Source organism: Talpa europaea, assembly GCF_964194135.1.
Source record: "Talpa europaea genome assembly, chromosome: 7".
Classification (NCBI taxonomy): Eukaryota; Metazoa; Chordata; class Mammalia; order Eulipotyphla; family Talpidae; genus Talpa; species Talpa europaea.
Window position 1 is genome coordinate 82,035,136 of NC_140074.1, and position 22,164 is coordinate 82,057,299.

The 22,164-nt window shown below is 49.2% G+C and overlaps 1 protein-coding gene across 2 annotated transcripts in view; it reads right to left on the reverse strand.

Annotated features, from left to right (window-relative positions):
- Positions 1-6,570: 6,570 nt before the first annotated feature.
- Positions 6,571-22,164, reverse strand: part of RAB11FIP4 (RAB11 family interacting protein 4) — a gene marked incomplete at its 5' end in the record, with an annotated part of 105,336 nt that continues 89,742 nt past the window's right edge. The window contains 11 exons of one of the 2 annotated variants that reach the window (XM_084238194.1): positions 6,571-6,816; positions 7,735-7,878; positions 14,988-15,146; positions 15,223-15,360; positions 15,844-15,925; positions 17,265-17,405; positions 18,419-18,522; positions 18,798-18,897; positions 19,896-19,931; positions 20,225-20,359; positions 20,923-21,117. In XM_084238194.1, the coding sequence (XP_084094320.1) occupies positions 6,700-6,816; positions 7,735-7,878; positions 14,988-15,146; positions 15,223-15,360; positions 15,844-15,925; positions 17,265-17,405; positions 18,419-18,522; positions 18,798-18,897; positions 19,896-19,931; positions 20,225-20,359; positions 20,923-21,117 (1,351 nt within the window). In that variant the 3' untranslated portion in view covers positions 6,571-6,699. The remainder of the gene's footprint in view (positions 6,817-7,734; positions 7,879-14,987; positions 15,147-15,222; positions 15,361-15,843; positions 15,926-17,264; positions 17,406-18,418; positions 18,523-18,797; positions 18,898-19,895; positions 19,932-20,224; positions 20,360-20,922; positions 21,118-22,164) is intronic. The other variant, XM_084238195.1, reaches the window with a different exon arrangement.

The window sequence follows — 22,164 nt, forward strand, 5'->3', positions numbered from 1 at the left end:
GCAGAACCAGCCTCAGAATTAGTGGCAAGCTCAGAAGGAATCTGTTTGAAATCTGGGGCTCAAAGTAAAGGGTCAGTATGCAGAGACACTTCACTGGTAGAGGGGCCCTGGAGAGGCGTGGGAAATGCAGCATGCCCAGTTATGTTTGCAATTCTGATAGGCAATGAATAACCTTTATAGTATTACATGGGACAAACTTAAACTGAAAATTTTATCTGAAATTCAGTATAAACTGGGAATCCCGTGTTTTTATATTCACAGAATCTGATGACCTGGGAAGTAAAGAAGCTGTTAGGAAGATGGAAGGAATAAAGGTCCGGGAGCTCAGGAAGTGTTGGAAGACCACTTCCCCATGAGCCCAGGAGGCTGTAAATCCAGTGAGCAGCAGTCCCGTGCTACAGGGGCCGGTGCGGGGAGGGGAGAGGGACTGGTCCTGCTGTTCTGAGGGTCTGGGCCGAAAGGGAAGGGCAGACTCATTTTTAGGTGCTGGGCCTGGGTGACCTGCAAAGCCCAGGAACCCCATACTATTAAGAGGAAGGGGCAGACAAGGAGAGGACAAGAAACCAAGGGTCTGAAGCCACCTCATTACCCTAGGGGCTTGGCAGAGCCAGCACTGGTGGATCAGTCTGGAACCAGATGCCCATGGCAGACTTGGGCCTGTGACCCAGGAATCGTGGTGGCTACCTGCAGCACATGGCACTGGGACCCCATTAGAGTGACCGGAGCAAGCTGGGATCCCTGAGACACCCTTGCTGGGAAAGAGAACCCAGTTGCATGAGGACAAGATTTTCAGACATCACAGACCTGAGGCTGGGATGGTGGCATATCTCCTCTCCGAGGGACAGCAGGCTACAGCAAGGTCTGCAGTGTGACTTATTTATAATAAGGAATCTTTTAGGAAAGTTGAGTCTTGCCCCCCAAAATCTAGATTTGGATTTTGCAAGTTTTTATTGGCCTAGAAGGTCCACTGGGTAAGGCCTGTTCTGCCTAAGGGAGACTGTCCCCAGGAGCCCTGGAGCCATTCACACACGTCCATCCTCCCCCCACCATAGAAACTCACCATCAAGTCAGGCAAGAAAAGCAAACTGTTTATTTACACCTTGGTTCTGTACATTAGAGTTCCCTGGAAGGTGCCTGCCTCTGAGATCCTGCTCCTTTTGGCTGGAAGCAGGCTGGAGGTGAAGACCTTGGGACCCCGGGATGCAGCCTTGGAGCTTCACCCCATACTCTCGCACCCTGAGGCCTGGAGGTGGAGGCCTCACCCCAGCCCCGAAACAGTCTGCTTCCAGATGGAGGCTCCAAGGGCAAAAACACTCAAGTGGAATCCCACGGAGAGTCGAAGCTGTCATATCAACCCTTGGACACAAGGCCACACACATAGCTTATTCCACCTGGGCCAGGAGGCCCAGCCAAAGCGTGGGAAGAGCTGGGAAGAAGGGAGCCGGTGGGCTGAGAGCAAGTCCTCGGGAATGCGTGGTCCAACGGTGTCCTGACATCGGTGGGGTATTTAATGGCACCCGGGTCTGAGCACCTTCGGCAGTTGTTTAAGGGCAGGCGGGATGGCACTTCTGCCCGCTTGGGGTCTGTTCTTGTCACGAGGTGCCAGGAGGCCTGAAGCCAGGCCCTGCGCCGAGCACTAGGCGCTGCATAGTCAGAGCTTCTTCTGGAGGCGAGGGGTGCGTCCTCCGAGGGGCTGCTGAGCTGCTGCAGACCCATGTCCCTGCTGGACCAATGCCCCAGGCGTGAAAGGTGCGCTCTGCTTTCAACTAATATTGACAGGAAGAGGTGGCGGGAGAAGTTGCTTGAACAAAGTCACCCTTTTCTGGTGTGCAAGGCTTCTAAACGAGCTGCAGGCCGGACAAGGGACGAAGTGGGTCCCAGCCGCCCAGACTTAGGACCATAACGAAGACTTCAGAACCAAGTGACCAAGTCTGCTCGGCTGAGTGAGCGAAGGGGAAGCGGAGTCTGACCCTGTGGGGAGCGCGCCCGGAGCCCCGCCTGGAGCAGACCTGGCCTGGTGAGGCACGTGGACACGCAGCGGGGCACTATGTACACATATACAGGCTCGGGAAGGGTCAGGGTAAACCAGGGGACGTAGAAAAGGGGGCAGTGGTCGGTGGAAAGTCCTGTACAGTGGTGACAGGGAAGAAGAAAAAGGCACAAGGACAAAGACCCCAAACCATGCAGACAAAAACACAGCCTGCGCAGCACAGCAAAGCGGAGGGTCCCGGCAGGAGGCACTGTCCCCCAGGGACAACAGCACTCAGCTCCTGCTGGGGGGGAGGGGGAGCCTGGGATGCCATTCCCAGCACCCCCACCCCGTGGCTCCAGGGCAGACGTCCCTACTTTACAGTCACAATGGGAGAGAAGGAACCTGGGCGCTCGGAGCACCAACTGCAAGCACTTAAAGCAGGATGTCAGGACCCGGAGGTTCCTAAGACGTGAAGGGAAGGGGCTTGCTCAGCTTCATGTCACTCGGGGAGGCCATGGTCCCTCTAGCTTGAGGCTCCTCAACAGGCTCAGCACCCCGAAGCATGATTCAGAGGGGCTGCTCTAGTCCCAAAGGAGGAAGACTGGAGGATGCCAGCACTGACCTCCTAAATGGCTATGCTCCTCAATCTAAAACCCACCGCAACCCTTAAGTCACTGTAGGCCTATCCGCCCCGTCATTTTATTGGCACACTAATCACTCCCGAACTTCCCCTGTGGCCATCAGGCTTTGAATTTACTAATGTATTAAGTTCACATGCACAGAACACCAAAGAGGGCTTCATTTCTCCCCAGTCCACAGGCCCCAGTGACCCGGGTAGGCCTTTGGTGGTGGTGAAGTCCCTCATTAGAACAAAAGAACCTGCTCTGTACCCACCTGGCCACCAGGACCTGGCTGGGCCAGGAATCAGACTTGCCGGCAGAGCCTCCTGGTGTGGGCCTGGGTCCTGGAGGACATGGGGCAACCCTCACCCTCCCAGCCTGCAAGCGATCAGAGACAAACCCACAAAGCCAGGGTCCCTCCTGCTGAGCTGTGCCAAGTAGGTGGCTAGTGTTCCTGAGGCTGCTTTCTGAGGAACAGCCCAGCTCATCAGCCCGCAGCCCTGAGTCTGTTCTCCCCCCACTCTGGGAGAGGCTCATGGATGACTCATCCTAGCACGGATGACCACTGGCTCCACGTCACCGGGCAGAGACCTGCCCGCCTGGGTTTGCTGTGCCCCAAGCTGGTATACAGCCGGATCCACCAGCTCCTGAGGGTTTCTGGCCTCCTGTCCTGGGGGGCTAGGGATCTGCTAACTTCTCACCATCTGACATCAAAACAGGAAAAGCCACCGACATCCCAGCAGAATGGTCATTTCTATCACACCCAGTTTCCTTACCTCTAGCCAGCAACGTTCTAGGACAGGGGGCTCAGACTTGGACTGTGTATTAGCATCACCTGGGAGCTCTTTAAACCTCTAGATACCTGGGTCACCCCCACACTAGGCAAATTTGAGCCTCCGGTGGTTCAGCAAATCAGCAGCCGAGGCTCAGTCTCTCCAGGTGAGTCCAATGTGTAGCCCAAGTCGAGAACCACGGTTCCAATTCCACGCGCTTTGGGAGGTTCTCGAGCTTTGTATTTTCAATAGATCAGAAATGAAGTCAAGATAAAGGAATTTTCCCCTGAAAATTCTCAATCTACAATTTTAAAATAAAACAACTTAGGTCTAACTCTGACCAACACAAGACTGAAAAAATCTCTTTTTTCTAGAACTTTATTTCTTTTAACTTGCCACAGAATAGGGCCTGTCGGATCCAGTAGGTGCTTCCTTTTCTACTAGATATGTAAATAAAATAAATAAAATCCAACAAGTTTTGCTGGCGTCTGACACCATGCAAGGCTGGGCCATGTAAAATGTGAGTCTGCTGCCTCCCCATGCCTGCCCCCTGAAAAGTTCCTCTAAACTTCAGACCAGTTTCTGCTAATCCCTACTTAGTGGAGTTGCTAAGATTAGCAAAAAAAAAAAAAAAAAAAAAAAAAGCCCCCTCTCCTCCCAACAGAACACAATCACCTGGGGAAGTCTTACGACATCCCTATGCCTGGGGCCACATTCCATCCCAAACCATGGCATCTGCACCTCTGGCAGTCAGCCTGGTCAGAATTTTAAAAATCTCCCCATTTTAAGATATGTCCCGAGTACTGCACAGAACGCACGTACACTAAAATTTGTTTACCTGAAATTCAAATTCAAATTTAACAGGGCCTCCTGCAAGCCTTCTAGAAGCCCCACTGGGAGAGAAGTCCCAACCAAAAGGGAAGGAAGGAGACAGAAAACAGAGCAATAGGTTGTCCCCCCTGTACCCAGAGTAGATACAGCTCTGGAACCTGCCCAGCCGCCGTAGGATTAGCACCCCTAGAGCATCTGCAGCACCCCTCCCCCCAGATTTCAAGCACAGGAGAGCATTTTAAAAAGATACATGTATTCTGGCTGAAGTAAGAAGGTTGGGTTTGAGGGGTGTATTATGAGGAATTCAGCCTCATTACAAAGACCCAATGCACTGTTCCAGGTCCAGAGGAGAAGGGCTTCTCAGACTCCCTGCTGATCCCAGGGATCTGTTCCCGCCGCACCCCCTACAGGAGGGAGGTGGCATTGCAGGTTTATGGCTTTTACCACCTCCCGGCCCTGTGGCAGAAATTTCCTTGTGAATCTGTAACTCCTGCACCTGTGGGCTTCTCTAAAATTCCACACCACTGTAGCTAAAGGGAAGGTGAAATTTTATAAAGTGCATGTAAGGTGCTCCACCTGGAATGAGCCGCCTAAGGAACAGGACCCTGGTCTGGCTGGCCTCTCTCAGCAGGACCCCTACCGATGTGCAACCCAGAGCAAAGCCAAGTCATGCTTTCTCTTTTTTCCTCTCCTTTCATTCATGGCCATTCCTTCCTGTTAGCAAATTCACAAGAGAACTGCTCCTCACACCTTATTCCCACTGTCTCTTCTTCTCAGACCCTCAAGGGACTCCAGTGTTCTAGGAGGTTACAAGAGGCTCCAAAAGACTGACTCCTGGCCCAGTCTTCCTGGTGTGGGTGGCTCCAATCATGGGTCAGACCAGTGCAACCCCATTATTTGCAGCATGAGACAAATGCCATACGCAGGCTTAAAAAGAACTCGCAAAATCCAAAAAAGCAAAAAGCTGACTGGGTAGATGAAGACCAGTCCTGGCCACAGCCCTGTCCTTTCGAGCAGGGAACACACCCAAGCACCCAGGCACCTCCTCACCCTCTGCTCCCCTCTCTTCTCCGTGGACACCCCTCAGCTGCCATGCCCCTCCCTAACATGCCCAAACTCTCCACACATTTCAGTACTGAAGAAAACAAGGAACTATGGGGGGGGGGGAGGGTTGGAAATAAGACCTTAATGTTTCTATCTATCTATAACCCATACATATGGATTATATAAAAATATATGGATTAAGGAAATGATCACAAGTCATACAAAATTTTAGACAAACTGGAAAACTCAAAGAAAGTACCATACCTACTCCCAGTCACCTGGACTAAGAGAACCCACTAAGAATCCATAGTGTGGCTCCCACCACGTGCCACAAGGATGGAAGACTAAGGTTTCCCAGCAGTTTCCCCAACTGTGTCCCAGCAGCAAGGCATTCACAGCGCTCCCTGGCAGGGCTGTTTCTAAAAGCTGGAGCACAGGCCTAGCTGCTCTCCTGAGCCAAGCCCAGAGCTCTGATTCCGAAAGCCGAACCTCCCCGCCTGTTGTGACCAGGCTTTGCAGAAAACTGGAGAGCAAGGCCCACTCACAGCCTGAGGAAGCCACCCAGACAGTCTCTTCCTGATTTTCTCTTAAAAGGCAACCATGGGGCAGGGGCTAGGGGAGGTGAGTGGGCTCCACCTGGAAAGTCATGTCTTTGGTTGGGAGATGCCAATATGTGCCTTAGACACCCCTATCCCCAGCCCCTTTCTCCTTCCCTTTCATCCCTGCATTTAACACCCAAGTAACTGCTGCTTATTTTTTATCATCTTAAAAACATAACAGAAAGGGAAGGTAAGTCAGCAGAGATGTGGAAGTATATGGAGAACTCCAAAAATGCCAAGAACTCTCAGAATGTAGGTCACCCCCAGGCTGGCTCCTCTGTGAGTCTGCTCCTTGAAACACACTGCGCACACGCCTCTCAGAGAGCACCAGCAAGGGGGCGCAGAAGCCCCTTCCTCCTCTGAGCTGGAGCACCTGGGCTTGAAAGGTGGTCAAAAAGGCTGATAAGGTCACGGCTATTGGGCACCGGGACTCCTGGAATAGACCCTAATTTTGCTCCCACTCCCAGGGAGAATAGGGGTGGGTGAAAGCCATTACTCAGAGTATTTTTAATCCTTATCCCCAGAGGTAGAATCATTTTATCCAGTATCTGAAACATAAGCTTCCAGTTCTTGTTATTACAGTAATTCCTGATAGCAGACCTCACCCCCTCCCACCTCTGGACCCTCTGCAAAGGGACCACCAAGCACACGAACAGCTAACTGCACAGACATCACCCACAGTCTTGGCCCACGCTCACCCCTTGCTGTGTGCACGGCCTCCCACACACACACCAGTACACGCTACATGGTGGCCAGGTACACTGACAATGTGGAGTGAGGCCCAGACCAGGGCCCCTCCTCAGGCAGGGACTGCTCCTTGGTCCTGGGTCCCGAGGCCTCTCTGCAGCAATCCCCTGGTCTCAGTGTTTGATCTCCAGGATGGAGGGGTTGTGGTCCAGGATGGCGAGGATGATCTTGTCCATGTACTGCCTTAGCCTGAAGTTGATCTCCTCCTGCTCCTTCAGGGCTTCCATGAGCTGAAGAGAATGGGAGGAAGTTTGGTCAGAGGTCACCCTTGGCTGGGGTGTGGGCAGAGCCCAGATACCTGGATGGCAGTGCCCCGTGGCCAAGGGCCTCAGCAGGACCTGAGCAAGGTGGGTTCCCAAATCAACCACAGGAAAAGGATGCCAACGCAAGAGTCTAAGGCATCAGCTCAGCTTACAGCCAAGAAGTATTCAACATGCCGATACCCAGCCCCTCACTCAGTGATTCTAGTTGATTGGTCTGTGGAGGTGCACAGATGTGGGTCATTTTTTTTTTAAAGATTTTTTTTATTCATGCATACAAGAACCGGGGTACAGGCCAGATGCGCGGGAGGGTGAGAGGATTCACCAGAGATAGAGCGGGGAACAGAACGGGTGGATTGACTAAAATATACTGCTGAGGGGAGCAACGGGCGAGACAAGAGGTCAGCCGCACCATGTGGGATTCTTGCCGGCTGGCTGGGATCAAAGCCACGCTGAAGAGGCTGCAGACAGCTTCACAGTGCAGCGCTCGACCCACTGCGCCACCAGGGGAGGCCCTGTGGGTCATTTTTAGGTAAAAGTTGAGGATACTGGCCAAAAGCATTTGTAATCAAGACTGCCAAGCGGAGCATGTAGGTAGATGACATCAGCAGGTTATTTGGGCATGTTTGTGGCAGAGCTAAGACCTAAATGAACTCCTTTCTGCCCTTACACTTGTGCTCCCGCCACCTCATGCATGATATCAGACCTGGTTTTACTTTGCCTCACAGCTCTGTCCTGTCACTTGGGGCAGATGCAGAACCTTTTGCGGGCCAGGCCTTGGTCTGTTTTTCATGCTGAGGGCAGCCTGGGCTCACTGTCATGGCAGGTAGGGATAGGGGCAGGACTCACAATGGAGCAGCCAGGTCCCAAAGGGAGTGGGAACATTACCTCATCGCGAGAGGCTGTGTCTATTTCCGCAGCCAGCGACTGGGCTTTGGTCTGGGTGGCAAAGAGGTTCTTTGCTTCATAGAGGCTGAGGCTCAAGATCTGTCCATTCAAGTCATCATTCTGATCCCGTAGCTTATGATTCTCCTGTGGAATAGGACAAGGCAACATCAACTCCCAGAAGTATCTAGAACCTACCAGAACCCACTTCTGGCATTGTGACTCCCACAGCATCAGGGCAGCATCAGCCCTTGAGACGTGAGTCATAGCCAACTCAGGAGACCCATAGATGGTGTGGCTTTTGCCAGGCTTGGGGGAGGAGGAATTCGGAGGGCTGTGAGGAGGTTCAGCCCTGCTCAGGGAAGCCAATGTCAAGTGAGGAGCATGGTTCCTCCTTGAGGGTGAGTGAGCCAGATGAGGAGACACCAGTGTGAGGACGCTGCTGCCCCACTCATGGCTCCTTTTCCAACTCTAGCCCTTGGTGAGTAAAACTGATGATCTGGGGTTCTCTGGGCTGGCATTTTGGCTCCTCCTGAGGCAAAGCTCACCAGGCTGCTGTTCTAGTTCTTTCCAGGGACATGCTTGCTCCCAAGGACAGCAGGCCCCATAGCCCCTACTCAGACCCCCTTCCCAAGTCCCGTGCTCCACGTTTGGCTACAGGCTCCTAACTGCTTGGACCCGGGACCACAGAAGCTCCCACCTGGATGGCGAGAAGGGCTGGAGCTTTAGGGCTCCTGTGGGGACACCAGCACAGCACATCTGCCCCCACTGGGACCAGCTCAGAGCTATACCAGTTATTGCAGCTGCCTGTCCCGGGCTCAGGCTGAACACGGGATGTCACCCACCACCACTCTCTCGCTTGGTCACTGTCCCTCCTGGCCCCTCTTCCCCTGCCCCGACTGGTCTCCAATTATGGAATGTTCCCAGAATCCTTTGAAATGGATTTGAGCTCAGGGGCTGCTTCTCAAAGACCCTAACACAGTGAGGCGTTAATTTGTGGCTGAGATTAGAGAAGAACAAAGACCCGGGAGACCCGCACACAGCCCAGGCTGCCGGTAAGCTTGCGTGGAAAAGCGGCGCGCTTGGCGTGCTTGAAAAGCAAATGCAGACCGGGATCGCGGCTGCCCAGGTCCCCGCGCCTGCGACCTAGGCTTGCGGGGAGACGCGCGGAGGCCCTCACGGGGGTGAAAGTCCCTCACTGAGTAAGCAGGAACCAGGCGCCCAGGCACGGGAGCTGGGTGCAAAAGGCGCCATTCCTGTGCCACTGAACTGGGCTACAGCCCGCGTCCTGGACCTGAGGGCTTTGAACTGAGACCCAGGGCACGAAATTCTGGGCGTGGGTTCTCCACGACGGTGGGGCACAAGGCAGACACAGCACCCCAAAGCCGTTGAGGTTTACCCTACCATTCTCGCTCTCTGTTCCCTGTCCCACGGGGGTGGGGGGGGTTGAAAAACAGCCCCCCAAGGACAATAGGAGAGATCTCTGGCGCCACCTAGCGACCAGAAAAAAAGTCACTAACACCCCATAGAACAGGGAAATTGCTTAAGACTTCTTGAAAAGGGCAGAAGGCTTCTGGAGGACCCAGTGGCCAGCTGGGAAGTTAGCCCACGCCAGGCCCCTTCCAACCAGCAGTCTGAGCCCACAGAGGGAGCAGACACCCACGTCCGGGGCAGACCGGGCACGCAGAAGAGTGTGCCTGAGACCGGATGCGCAGGGACTGCGTCCCGCTTCACCAGTTTAGAACAGGGACATTTCTTCAGTAAAGACTGCCTAAAACCAGCAGAAAGCTCCCCCAGAAGCCAGAGATGGTTCCTGGAGGAGCCAGAGGGGAGCGGAGAAGTTCACCCAAGATGACAGCCAGTCCGAGCAACACAGTGTCCCAATGCATACGACAAATTAGAAAACAGACAGTAGGGAGTAGAAGAACCACACGCAACCTAACAACACCTCAGGAAAGAAGCACACCACAAAAAGAAAACCACACTCCAGATTGCAATGACAGTAACTTGGAAGAACTTCTGAGCCTTCCAGAAAGAGAATTTAAAATTGCCCTGATTTAAAAAGTGACAGAAGTCATAAAGGAAAACAATGATCAGAAGAAGGAAATTGAGTCCCTAAAGAGGGAAAACAATGGTCAGAAGAATGAAATTGAGTCCCTAAAGAGGGAAAACAATGGTCAGAAGAATGAAATTGAGTCCCTAAAGAGGGAAGTAAAAGAAATGCAAGAGATGAAAGAATTAATGGAGGAACTAAAGAACTCTGGGAAAAGCAATGAAAGCAGAATAGATGAAATGGAAGAACGAATAAGTACTCTTGAAGACACAGAAATAAAAAGAACCAAAACAGAAAAGGGAATAGAAGTACGAAGGAAAAAGAACGAAGAAAGACTTCGGGAACTATCTGACTCCATGAGGAAAGGAAATATAAGAGTTATAGGAATTCCAGAAGGAGAGGAGAGAGATGTAGGAACAGAGAAAATATTCCAGGAGATAATTGAAGAGAACTTCCCAAATGCGAAGAAGGAGCTGAAAATTGATATACAAGAAGCAAGAAGAACACCAAACTTCCACGACGAAAGGAAAAACACAGCAAGACACATAATAGTAAAGCTCCCAAGAATCCAGGACAAGGAAAAAATAATGAAGCTGACAAGAGGGAAGAAACAGATAACATTCAAAGGAAAACCAATCAGGCTGACATCAGACTTCTCTGAAGAAACACTACGGGCAAGGAGAGAGTGGAGGGACATAGTCAACAGACTCCAAGAAAACAGATGCCAACCAAGAATACTCTATCCCGCAAAGCTCTCCTTCCTCTATGAAGAAAGAATATGGACCTTCCCAGACAAAGAGAAACTCCGGAATTTCATTACGACTAAACCCCCACTCCAAAAAATACTACAAGCAATCCTAAAGCCAGAACCTCAGAGGGACAAATAACAACGAAAGAAGACCAAAAAAAAAAAAAGTTATTAAAAGAATAAATAAATAAAATCAAAGGAAAGTTAAACACAAATACAGATGCTAACATATCAATATTAACTCTAAATGTAAATGGACTAAACTCTTCAATAAAAAGACACAGAGTTGCAGCCTGGATTAAGAAACAAAACCCAACCTTTTGCTGTCTCCAGGAAACACATTTAGCTACAAAAGATAAAAATAGGCTCAAAGTTAAAGGATGGAAAACAATCCTACAAGCAAATGGACCAAAAAAGAAAGCAGGAACAGCTATACTTATATCAGATAAAACAGACTTCAAACTCAAAAAAATAAAAAGAGACCCCAATGGTCACTACATTATGATCAAGGGGACAATACTTCAAGAAGAAATAACACTCATTAACATATACTCACCAAACGAAGGAGCACCAAAATATATCAGACAACTGTTGTCCTCTCTGAAAACAGACATCAGAGAAAACACATACGTAGTGGGAGACTTCAACACACCACTATCAACAATGGATAGATCAACAAGACAAAAAATAAGTAAAGAAACTAAAGCTCTAAATAAGGACCTAGAGCATTTGGGCTTAACAGACATCTATAGACCACTAAACCCAAAAAAAAACCGAGTACACATTTTTCTCAAGCGCACATGGATCATTCTCCAGGATCGATCACATACTGGGGCACAAGACAAACATCAACAGATACACCAAGATTGAAATCATACCAACCATTTTTTCTGACCATGAAGGCATCAAACTAGAAATAAACCATAAAAAGAAGGCAAGGAACTATCCTACCTCATGGAGATTAAAAACCACACTACTGGAAGACCACTGGACTAACGAGGAGATCAAAGAAGAAATTAAAAAATTCTTTGAATTGAATGACAAGGAGGACACTAATATCCTAAATGTATGGGATGCAGCAAAAGCAGTAATAAGAGGAAAATATATAGCAATAGAAGCTCACATCAAAAAACAAGAAAGAACTCAAAGAAACAACCTAATCTCGAAGCTCAGAGATCTAGAAAAAGAACAACAAAAAAACCCCAAAACCAGTAGAAGAAAAGAAATAATAAAAACCAAAGCAGAAATAAATGAAATTGAAACTAAAAAAAACAACCCAAAAGATCAATGAAACCAAGAGCTGGTTCTTTGAAAAAAATCAATAAAATAGACAAACCCCTAGCCAGGCTCACAAAGGAAAAAAGGGAGAAAGCACAAATAAACAGGATCATAAATGAAAGAGGAGAAATCACAACGGACACAGCAGAAATCAAAAGAATAATCAGTAACTACTATGAACAGTTATATGGAAACAAGTTCAACAATCTAGAGGAGATGGACAAATTCCTACAACTCTACAATCACCCAAAGCTAGATAAAGAAGAAATAGAACACCTAAACAGACCAATTACAAGCAGCGAAATTGAAATGGTAATCAAAAACCTTCCCAAAAACAAAAGCCCAGGACCTGATGGATTTACAAATGAATTCTACCAAAGATTCAGAGATGAATTAGTGCCTATCCTTCACAAACTCTTCCAAAAAATTGAGAAGGAAGGGACAATACCAAACACGTTCTATGAAGCCAACATTACACTAATACCAAAACCGAATAAGGACAACACAAAAAAGGAAAACTACAGGCCAATCTCCCTAATGAACACTGATGCAAAAATCCTCAATAAAATTTTAGCTATCGGTATCCAACAATGTATCCATAAGATAATTCACCACGACCAAGTAGGATTCATTCCAGGGACACAAGGATGGTTTAACATCCGAAAATCAATCAACGTTATCCAACACATCAACAAAAAGAAATATAAAAACCATATGATAATATCAATAGATGCTGAGAAAGCTTTCGACAAAGTGCAACACCCATTCATGATAAAAGCCCTTGAAATTCTTGGGATACAAGGAACATACCTCAACATCATAAAGGCCATCTATGACAAGCCAACAGCCAGTATCATCCTCAATGGTGAAAAGCTGAAAGCAATTCCATTAAGATCTGGAACAAGACAAGGATGTCCACTCTCACCACTGCTTTTCAATATAATACTGGAAGTCCTAGCCAGAGCAATAAGACAAGAGAAAGACATACAAGGAATCCAAATAGGAAAAGAAGAAGTCAAACTATCACTATTTGCAGATGATATGATAATATACATAGAGAACCCCAAAAACTCCACAGAAAAACTAATTCAACTTATCAATCCATTCAGTAAAGTGGCAGGATACAAAATCAACACGCAAGAGTCAGTAGCCTTCCTATACACAAACAATAAATCTGAAGAAGAAGAAATCAAAAAAACCATCCCTTTTTTTATTGAAACAAAAAAAATCAAATATTTGGGAATAAATCTAACAAAAGAGGTAAAGGACCTATACAAAGAAAACTATAAAACACTGTTAAAAGAAATAGAAGAAGACACAAAGAAATGGAAAGACATCCCCTGCTCATGGATTGGAAGAATAAACATTATTAAAATGGCCATCCTACCAAAAGCAATATACAGATTCAATGCTATTCCAATCAAAATTTCAATGTCATTCTTCAAAGAAATAGAACAATTATTGATGAAATTCATATGGAATCACCAAAAACCCCGAATAGCCAAAGCTCTACTGAAAAAAAAAGAAGGAAATGGAGGCATCACACTCCCAGACTTCAAACTATACTACAAAGCCATAATCATCAAAACTGCATGGTATTGGAACAAGAACAGACATACAGACCAATGGAATTGAATAGAAAATCCAGAAATAAACCCACAGATTTATGGTCAACTAATCTTTGACAAAGGAGCAAAGACTATGCATTGGAGCAAAGAAAGTTTGTTCAATAAATGGTGCTGGGAAAACTGGGTTGCTACATGCAAAAGAATGAAGCTTGACCACTACCTCACACCATACACAAAAATCAACTCAAAATGGATTAAAGAACTAGACATAAGACCTGAAACCATAAAATACATAGAAGGAAATATAGGTGAAACACTACATGATTTGCATATCAAAGACATCTTTACAGACACATCACCCAAAACAGTGATAGTGAAGGCAAAGATAAACAGCTGGGACTACATCAAATTAAAGAGCTTCTGCACAGCAAAAGAGACAATAACAAAAACAAAGAGAAACCCCACCAACTGGGAGAACATTTTTGCACCCAACACTAATGATAAAGGACTGATCACAAAAATCTGCAAAGAGCTGATGAGACTCAACAACAACAAAGAAAATAACCCAGTCAAAAAATGGGTAGAAGAGCTAAAAAGAAACATCTCTGAAGAGGAAATGCAAATGGCCAACACACATATGAAAATATGTTCATCATCACTTGTAATCAGGGAAATGCAAATCAAAACTACCATGCGATACCATCTTACACCAGTGAGAATGGCACATATTAAAAAAACTAGCAACAACAAATGTTGGCGAGGGTGTGGAGAAAAAGGAACTCTCCTGCACTGTTGGTGGGAGTGCAAACTGGTCCAACCACTATGGAGAGCTGTGTGGAGATTTCTGGACCTACTAAACATAGAGCTTCCACAGGATCCAGCAATTCCACTCCTAGGTATTTACCCAAAGGACACAGGAACATCAATTCCAAAGAACACCTGCACCCCTATGTTTATAGCAGCACTATTTACAATAGCTAAGCTTTGGAAAGAGCCCAAATGCCCAAAAATAGATGACTGGATCAAGAAGATGTGGTACATGTACACCATGGAATATTACTCAGCATTCAAAAAAGATAAACACATGCAATTTGCAGCAACATGGATGGCGCTGGAAGGGATCATGCTCAGCGAAATAAGCCAGAAAGAAAAAGAAAAATACCGGATGGTCTCACTCATAGCAGGAATCTAGAAAACTTAAATAAGGGATCAGGAAAATGAATAACTATAAGAAAGTGAAAATCAAAATCAACAAAAAACTATGAACCAGAGACACTTTTTGGGGGGTGGGGGCCGGGAGGGGAGGGATTGGGGTCAGAATGGGGCATGTGCAGTTGTATGGGGGAATATAAAAATAAAATTTATTATTTAAAAAAAAAAAATTTGTGGCTGAGTGCAGTCTCATTTTCCACCCTGTCAACCAACGGCAGGAGAGTGTGTCTATTTCTTTTTTGGACATCCAGGAGAGACCCTGAGCTCTCCAGCAGAAACAGAGGTAAGCGATCTGGGCTGTGAGCAGGGCCCAGCAACATGCGGGTAGGTGATTCCACACCTCTCGGTGCCTCACAGGAAACCCACCCCGTGGGGACAGAGAGGCCCCCGGGCCCACCTGTTTGAGCCGCTTGATCTCATGCTCCAGCTCCACCTCTCGGGCCCTGGCATTAAACTCGCCCAGGCCGGAGGATGAGCCTCGGCCCCTGCCAGGCCGCTCGCAGTCCAGCTTGTACATCTGCAGGTGCTCCAGCTCCTTCCGCAAGTCCTCAATGAGCTGCATGGGAGAGAGGCTGGTTGGTGGGAACAGAGCCACGGGAGGAAACCCAGGCACCCCCCGGCCTGGGACCCACCTCTTGTGTCGCTTCCCGCTCCTTTTGGAACTCGAGGCGGTTCTGCCGCAGCTTGTCCATCATGCGCTTGTACAGGTCCATCTCATCCTTGAGCCGCAGGCTGGTGTCCTCCAGCCGGTCAGACATGCGCTGCCGCTCCTGGAGCCAGGGAGACTAGGTGAGGGACAGGTCCCCAAAGGGACTCAATGCCCTGGGGGACTTCGCTGGGAGTCTGTGCCTTGACAAACAGGTCATCAGAATGGGCCACCTGGGCATAGCCCTCTAAGTCATGGTTTAAGGAAACAGATCCCAGAGGATTCTAGAAACACAGCTAAAAAGCCTCATGCCTCTCTCAAGTCTGTCAACAATGCCAGTGGAAGGCTGTCCAAGCAGAAGCTAACTTCATTCCTTTTTCATTTTCCCACACTATACGTATTCATTGCAGAAAATTTGGAAAATTAGAAATATAGAAAGACAAATTATTCATATATATATTTTTTAACTAGAGCAATGTTATTAGAATCTCAGAAACTAGAACCTAGAAACTAGAACCTCTTTCACTAAAGGCTTTAGTGGCCGGTATTGCCTCTCTGGGGTTCAGCTCCAGTTCCAAGTCCAGGAGATGCCTCATCTACTGCTCACCTCATCCAGTTTCTCTGCTTGCGACTTGAGACGGGTCACTGTTGTTTGAAGGTCAGTATTTTCTTCCTCTAATTGCTGCACCCTGTGGAAGAAGGTGGAGGAGGAGGGACAGAGGTAGGGGAGAGAGAGAACATGCATGAATGATTAGTTCAAATGATAATATTGTCCTGTCATCCAAAGCAAAAAGGTAATGACACTGAATTATCTTTTTTTTTTTTTTGGATAAAAGGAAAATTTGTAAATAAGAACATGAGCTTTTTTTTTTTTTTTTTAAACTTACATCCTTAGAGACTAGGCAATGCAGGGAGGATGTATTTTTGCTAATGGAGAGCCCTCCTGTGGCTGTTGGTGGCAAAGCTCTCCTATTAGAATCCACAATTTGAAGACAAGACCTTGTTGGTTTTCTACTCTCCCCCAAGGCTCTGTGAAGTGCTCACTGCTGCTGTCTCTACAGCGCTGGTGGGGTCATAATCTTCTATGTAGTGTCCAGAGGGGACTGTCCTAAGTTAACACCATGACAAGACAGAGCCAGGACACCCAGGTCAGAACTGTCTGCGGCACCAGAACAGCCCAGGGTCATTTCTGACCATTTCCTACAGGGCACTCCCCGTCCTTCCCACTGGCTCTTCCTCCTTCCCGGACAGATGGCTGCCTGGCTCCACTGCCCCCAGGAGAGGCCTCCAGGCCAGGCCACAGCTCTGACAAGTCACTTCACAGGATATTTGGGATAGTGGAGAGGGTGAGGAATGATGCATGCACACTGCATGGCTCTGGTGCACTGGCTGCAAATGCTACGTAAAGGGTGCCCCCAGGAGTGTGCAAGGGATAGGGTCTCTGGCCCACTCTCAGGCTGCCTTCTTCAGCACCCATGTCCCAGTCACCTCTTTCAGGCTAGCTCACCTGGCTAGCTGTCAGAAGCCGAGCAACAATGCTTTATGAGCTACCAGCTTCCACAAATACATGCAAAACAGCAGCTTCTAGAATATGAGGGAAAAGTTAAAATGAACCCCTAGTTAATACCCTTCTCTCTCTGCTCCAGGTCCTAACGGCTATTCCCTGGCCTGGACCCAGCAGGAGCCCTGCCCTGCTTTTCCATTTACCTTGGCCCCTGGGTCAGGGGAGGGTCTGACAGCAGGGGGCGCTCCAAGCCTGAACATTACATCCAGCCCAGGACTTTGGGCAGGACCAGTTCTGTTTCTTATTGATAAGAGTGCTGTTTCCAAGTCTACCTAACACAAACAATGCGGCTACGAATATTTTACAGACTTCCTGGAAAATGTGTCCCTGTGTTTGGGTGTTAGGAGTATAACAGTCAGGACAGGAGGCTCTCCCTCTATAAATGGGGACAGCCCTGCCCCACAGGTTGTACCAGGAGTGAGGGGCGAGCAAGGGCAGGGGTCTGTGTGGAAAGGCCCCGGCACCTGGTGTTGAGCAACTCGATCTCAGTGTTCTTCTCCCTCTCCAGCTTGCTGTAGGCCTCGCGGTGCCTCCGGGCCTCCTCCTCCAGGGCCTGCTCAGCAGTGGTCTCCTGATCCTTCACCATCTCCTCCAGCTCGTGCACCCTGAGGAGAGGGGCACAGATTCCAGTCCAGGGCCAGCTCTCATGGCCTTCTCACCCCAACCTAGGCTGCAGCCATGGAGAGTTATGAACTCCCTGAAGTGGGACATAGTGGTGTTTGCCAGGCCTGTGGGTCAGCAGCAATGCTGACAGACAGATTAGCAACACTACAGCATCTAAGGAGGGGGTGTTGGTCACACGGGCTGGGGAGGGCAGATCCAGCCAGGGGTTCCCAAGCTGCAGGGCTGTGCCCAACAGGCAGAAGTCTCAGGGCAGGCTTTGCCATTCTGGATGAAACAGCCCTCAGATCTCACCTCCTTTTTCTGCTCTATTCCTTCCTGGCCAATATCCCTCTGGGTCGGTAATTCGGCTCACTAGGCACCTGACTCCAAAAGTGGTCATGTCCTAGCTAGTGGTCCTGAGCATGCGAGACTAGAGAAAAGGCCAAGCCCCACGATGGATGTCTCACCTCCTACTGGTGGCCTAGTTGGTGTGTCAATCTGGGGCACATTTCACTGGCAACAGTCCCTCTAGGAGGCTGACCTGCTAGGGTGTACAAAAGGGCCCAATCTTTGGACTCTACCAGGTTGAGGATCAGACCCTGGGTCACAATCAATCTTCAAGTTTCAGTACATCCTGCAAGGACAGCTAAACCCTATACAACCCTCATCATAGTCAAGCTCAGTGGGCCTCCATGGGGACAGCAGAGCAATGTCTGGATGCTTCCCACTGACTCACCAGCCTCTCCCTCTGCAGAGCTGTCCCCAGGAAAAGAGGCGAGGGTCTTATCTTTACAGGACAAGGAGACAGAAGAGTGGATCCCAACTCTTGCCTTAGAACCACCTAGGAGCTATAGACCCGGGGGTCAAGGTCAAGCTCCAGCTCATCTCCTGCCCCCAAAGACCTGTCCTCTTGGGCACTTTACATCAGCAGAGCCCTGAAGCCAGGGGATGTGTCAAAGATGTTCAGTTTCCTAGTCACAGCCGAGGGCCCCAGAGCCCGTGCCCAGCCCCTGACCTGTGTACCAGCTGTGTGTTTTCCTGCTTTAGCTTGCTCTTCAGGTCCCCGTTGGTGAGGCTGTCATTCTCCAGCTCTGTCACCTTTTTTTCCAGGAAGCTGACCTACAATGCAGGGTTGAGGCATGGGGAGAGAAAACTTTTGAGTGTATAGGACTGAGAACTTAGAAACTGTGGGGCTGATGACTTCCAACTGACCGTGAATAAAGAGAACAGTCATGTTGGGCGGGAATGGGCTCACAAATGATGGGGCCACCTACCCCCAAAACTCCTGTTCAGGAACAGGGCCTCCCAAATCCCCAGACAGTAGCCTGGGGCATTCCTCCCACCCCATGGAGCATGCACACATCAAGTCCCTCCGCTACTCGCCCAGAGCTCACCTTTTCCGTGATGTCATTGTCACAGGAGTCGATGCTATCTCGGAATAGGTCCTCAGTGCTGCCATTACTGCTGCTGAAGTTGCTGCTGTGCATGAGCTGCCTGCAGGGGTGGAGTTCATTTGGTTGGACGAGCAACCATTACTCCAAAGAGGTGCCAGGAACCCCCTTCGAAAGAGTGCTGTTCCTGACCTCTGAAGAGTTGCCTGACCTCTGAACTCAAGAGGTCATGCAATTCAGAGGACAGGAGATGGGCCACCCTGCCCCTCCTGGCCCCTGGCAGACATGGCCAATCCACCACAGCTCTTTCCTGCTGCCTCAGAATCCTTTCTACCTCAGCATTCCAGACAGTGGCTACCAGTGACCAGTGAGGTAGGAAACCCCCCCATTGAAGGTGGCCTGGCTCCACAATCCCAGCAGAGGGGCCAAGCCTCACAAGGCTGAGAACAGGATCCATTTCCCTCCACCAACTTGGCTCTGCCATATCTCTGGGGAGGGCAAAGTGGGGAGACCTATCCAGACTGTGTAGGGCAGCGGGTTGCTGGGGGGAATTGGAAATGGGCTGACTCAGCTGCCACTACACTCCTGAGACAGGAGCAGGGTCTTGGCCAGAGACTGTCCTACCCCAGCTTGTCAGAAGCTCCTGGAGCCCTGGGTGTGCAACTGCAGCCAGTCTGCCGGAGAACCAATGGGGTCCTGGCAGTTGGGGATGTCAGCTATGAAGGATTTTATTGAGCACAGTGGTCAGCTCTAATGGGCTCCCACTCACACCCCCATCTCTGCCTGCAAGGAAGTCTAGGGTCTCTGAGTATACTGCCAGCTCTAGGGCATGAGGAAGGACACTGACAGCTGTGGGCTAGGCTGTGTCTATTGGGGCTTCGCCACTGTGCCAGCCTGAGGTTGCAGGGGCTGAGGGTTTGGAGATGCCAACTGCTGCCAAAGGGACAAGGAAGCAGGGAAGAGGCACTTCTTCGAAGTGCGTCTCCTCTGGCTGACCTGCTGGTACTGCCCTGGGTCTGGGCATGGACCCAGTCACTGACTTAGCAGCAGGAGCACAACTAGGGGAACAGCATTCAACCCGTCTCCACAAGGGGGGCTTACCGTCCAAAGGCCGTGCTAGAGATCTTTCGGTTGGGGCTGGAGAGAGAGGGAGAGAAAAGAAATGGTCACTGAACAGGGTGCTCTAGTTTGCTCCTCACTCTGCATTTACCCCTTACACCTACTGCAAAAACCAAAGAGTGGGATGGGTTCTTTCCCTCCCACTGATGAGACTTCACTAATCAACTTGGTTCTGCGAAACAGCACCCCAGCTCTCCTGTGCGCAAAAAAGCCCACTCAGCGTGCTCTCACCTACCAAGGGCTGCCTTGCTGCCTGCTTCTCCCTAAATCCAGCTGGGCCTCCCCCACTCTGCTGGGTCCTGGGGCCTCACCTGTTGGCTTTCAGGTTTTTTAGTCGGGCTTCCAAGTCATTCAGCAGGTTGATTTTCTTGCAGCATTGAGAGCAGTAAACATCCAGCAGTTCGCTGTTGTACACGTGCCGCATTTTCCTCGGTGTCTGCCCCGCGCTGGTTCATGAGAGAACAGGAAACCACTTTCTTCACTGCCACCCAATTTGGTGCCCAACCCCATCCTGCTCCACTTCCTGTGCTGGATCCCTGGTCCCAGGAGATGCGTGCAGCCCAAAGATGCAAGGGGAGGGAATGAAAATACACTGGCAGATCTGGCCTCCTCCAGCACTCTCAAAGAGAAGCCAATGGGTTGTACCCATTTCAGAGACAAGGCAGCTGAGAGCTAATGTCAGAGTAACTCATGACTCAGGTGTGTGGGAAGGTGTCACAGTAGGTCGCTTGAAAGGACCTACTGGGTCCTGGGTCCTACTTGAACACTGAGTTCTAGGAAGCAGGATAACAAAGACCTAAGTCTGCAGTCTCCTTGGTTGATTGTTTTCTTCCCAAGATGCAAAGAGGGGGAATTCCAGATCCCCAGAGTGCAAAGGGAGCACCCCTAAGCCCCAGATGTAGAACTCATGTAGCTCAGGACCTTGGCCCCCCAACTCCCATGGGATGAGATTGGGTTGGTTCTGCCATTTTTCATGGCCCCTAAATACCATTCCAGACCAAGCAGTCACCTGGAAGACACTGAAGACCCCAAGTCCGAGTAGACGTTGGTCCTGGTCTCATCATCGGGGCAGGGGCTGCTGGGGGCACAGTCCACATCATCCCCCTCCCCGTAGTCCTCAAACTGCTCCTCGTTGCTGATGAGTGAGGTGGTGGAGTGCGTGGAGAGGTCTGACGTCGTCACAGACGGAGTGTGCACCAGGGCCCTGTGGGCCAGACAGTGCCATGTGAGGGGAGGCTTGATCAGTGATGCCATCTACAGCCCGGGGTGGAAGACTGGCTGTGCTACCGGGACCAGGAGGCTCATGAAATTTGGACCTGTTGACCCGGTAATTGCACTTTGGGGACTATATCCCAAGGGAAATATCTCACCCCAGAAAGTATTTCTGTAGGAGAGAGATTCAAAGCAATGCTACTCTGAGCAGCAAAACATAGCTTACAACCTAATGTCTTGGCTACCACCACATTAAATTATGGGCATTCAATTATAACATATTAGAGAACTGAATGATTAAATTACAGGCTATCAAATCCTTGTTGGAAGGTTTATAAAAAGTATTGGCAATACATGTGGAAAATTAAGAGGGCTTGGGTTAGGGTGATGGGACTGTGAGTAAAGGAAGTTATTTTCCCTCCTTTCTTATTTTTTCTATCTTTCTCAAGTTCTATTTATTGACCTGTAATCCTTAAATAATGAAATGAAGTTTAAAAATAAACAACAAGTTACTAGGTGAGACACTTCTCTCAGTATATGGTGGGGTTTTCTAGCTCAAAGGTATCAAACTCCAAAGAACTGGGGTCACAGACCTTAAGCCCTGGCGCCTCCCCTGGGAGACTCCCCTGTGGCCTGCGACAGTATTGGGGGCTAGCTGAGCCCTGTCTACAACCTAAGTATAAAGAGAAGTACAGGGCCTCCCCTGGTGATGCAGGCGGTTGAGCGACGCGCTATGAAGCTGTCTGCAGCCTCGGCAGCGCTGGTTCGATCCCGGCCGGCAAGGGTACCACATGGCGCAGCAGACCTCTCCCGTCACACCCGCTGCTCCCCTCAGCAGTGTATTTCGTCAGTCTGCCTGTTCTGCTCCCTGTTCTGTCTCTGGTGAATCCTCTCACCCGCCCGTGCATCTGGCCTGTACCCCAGTTCTTGTATAAAATAAATAAATAAATCTTTAAAAAATAAAAAATAAAAATAAAATTATATATATACACATAAATAAAGAGAGATATAATTCATCATCGCCATGCAGTAATTTCTG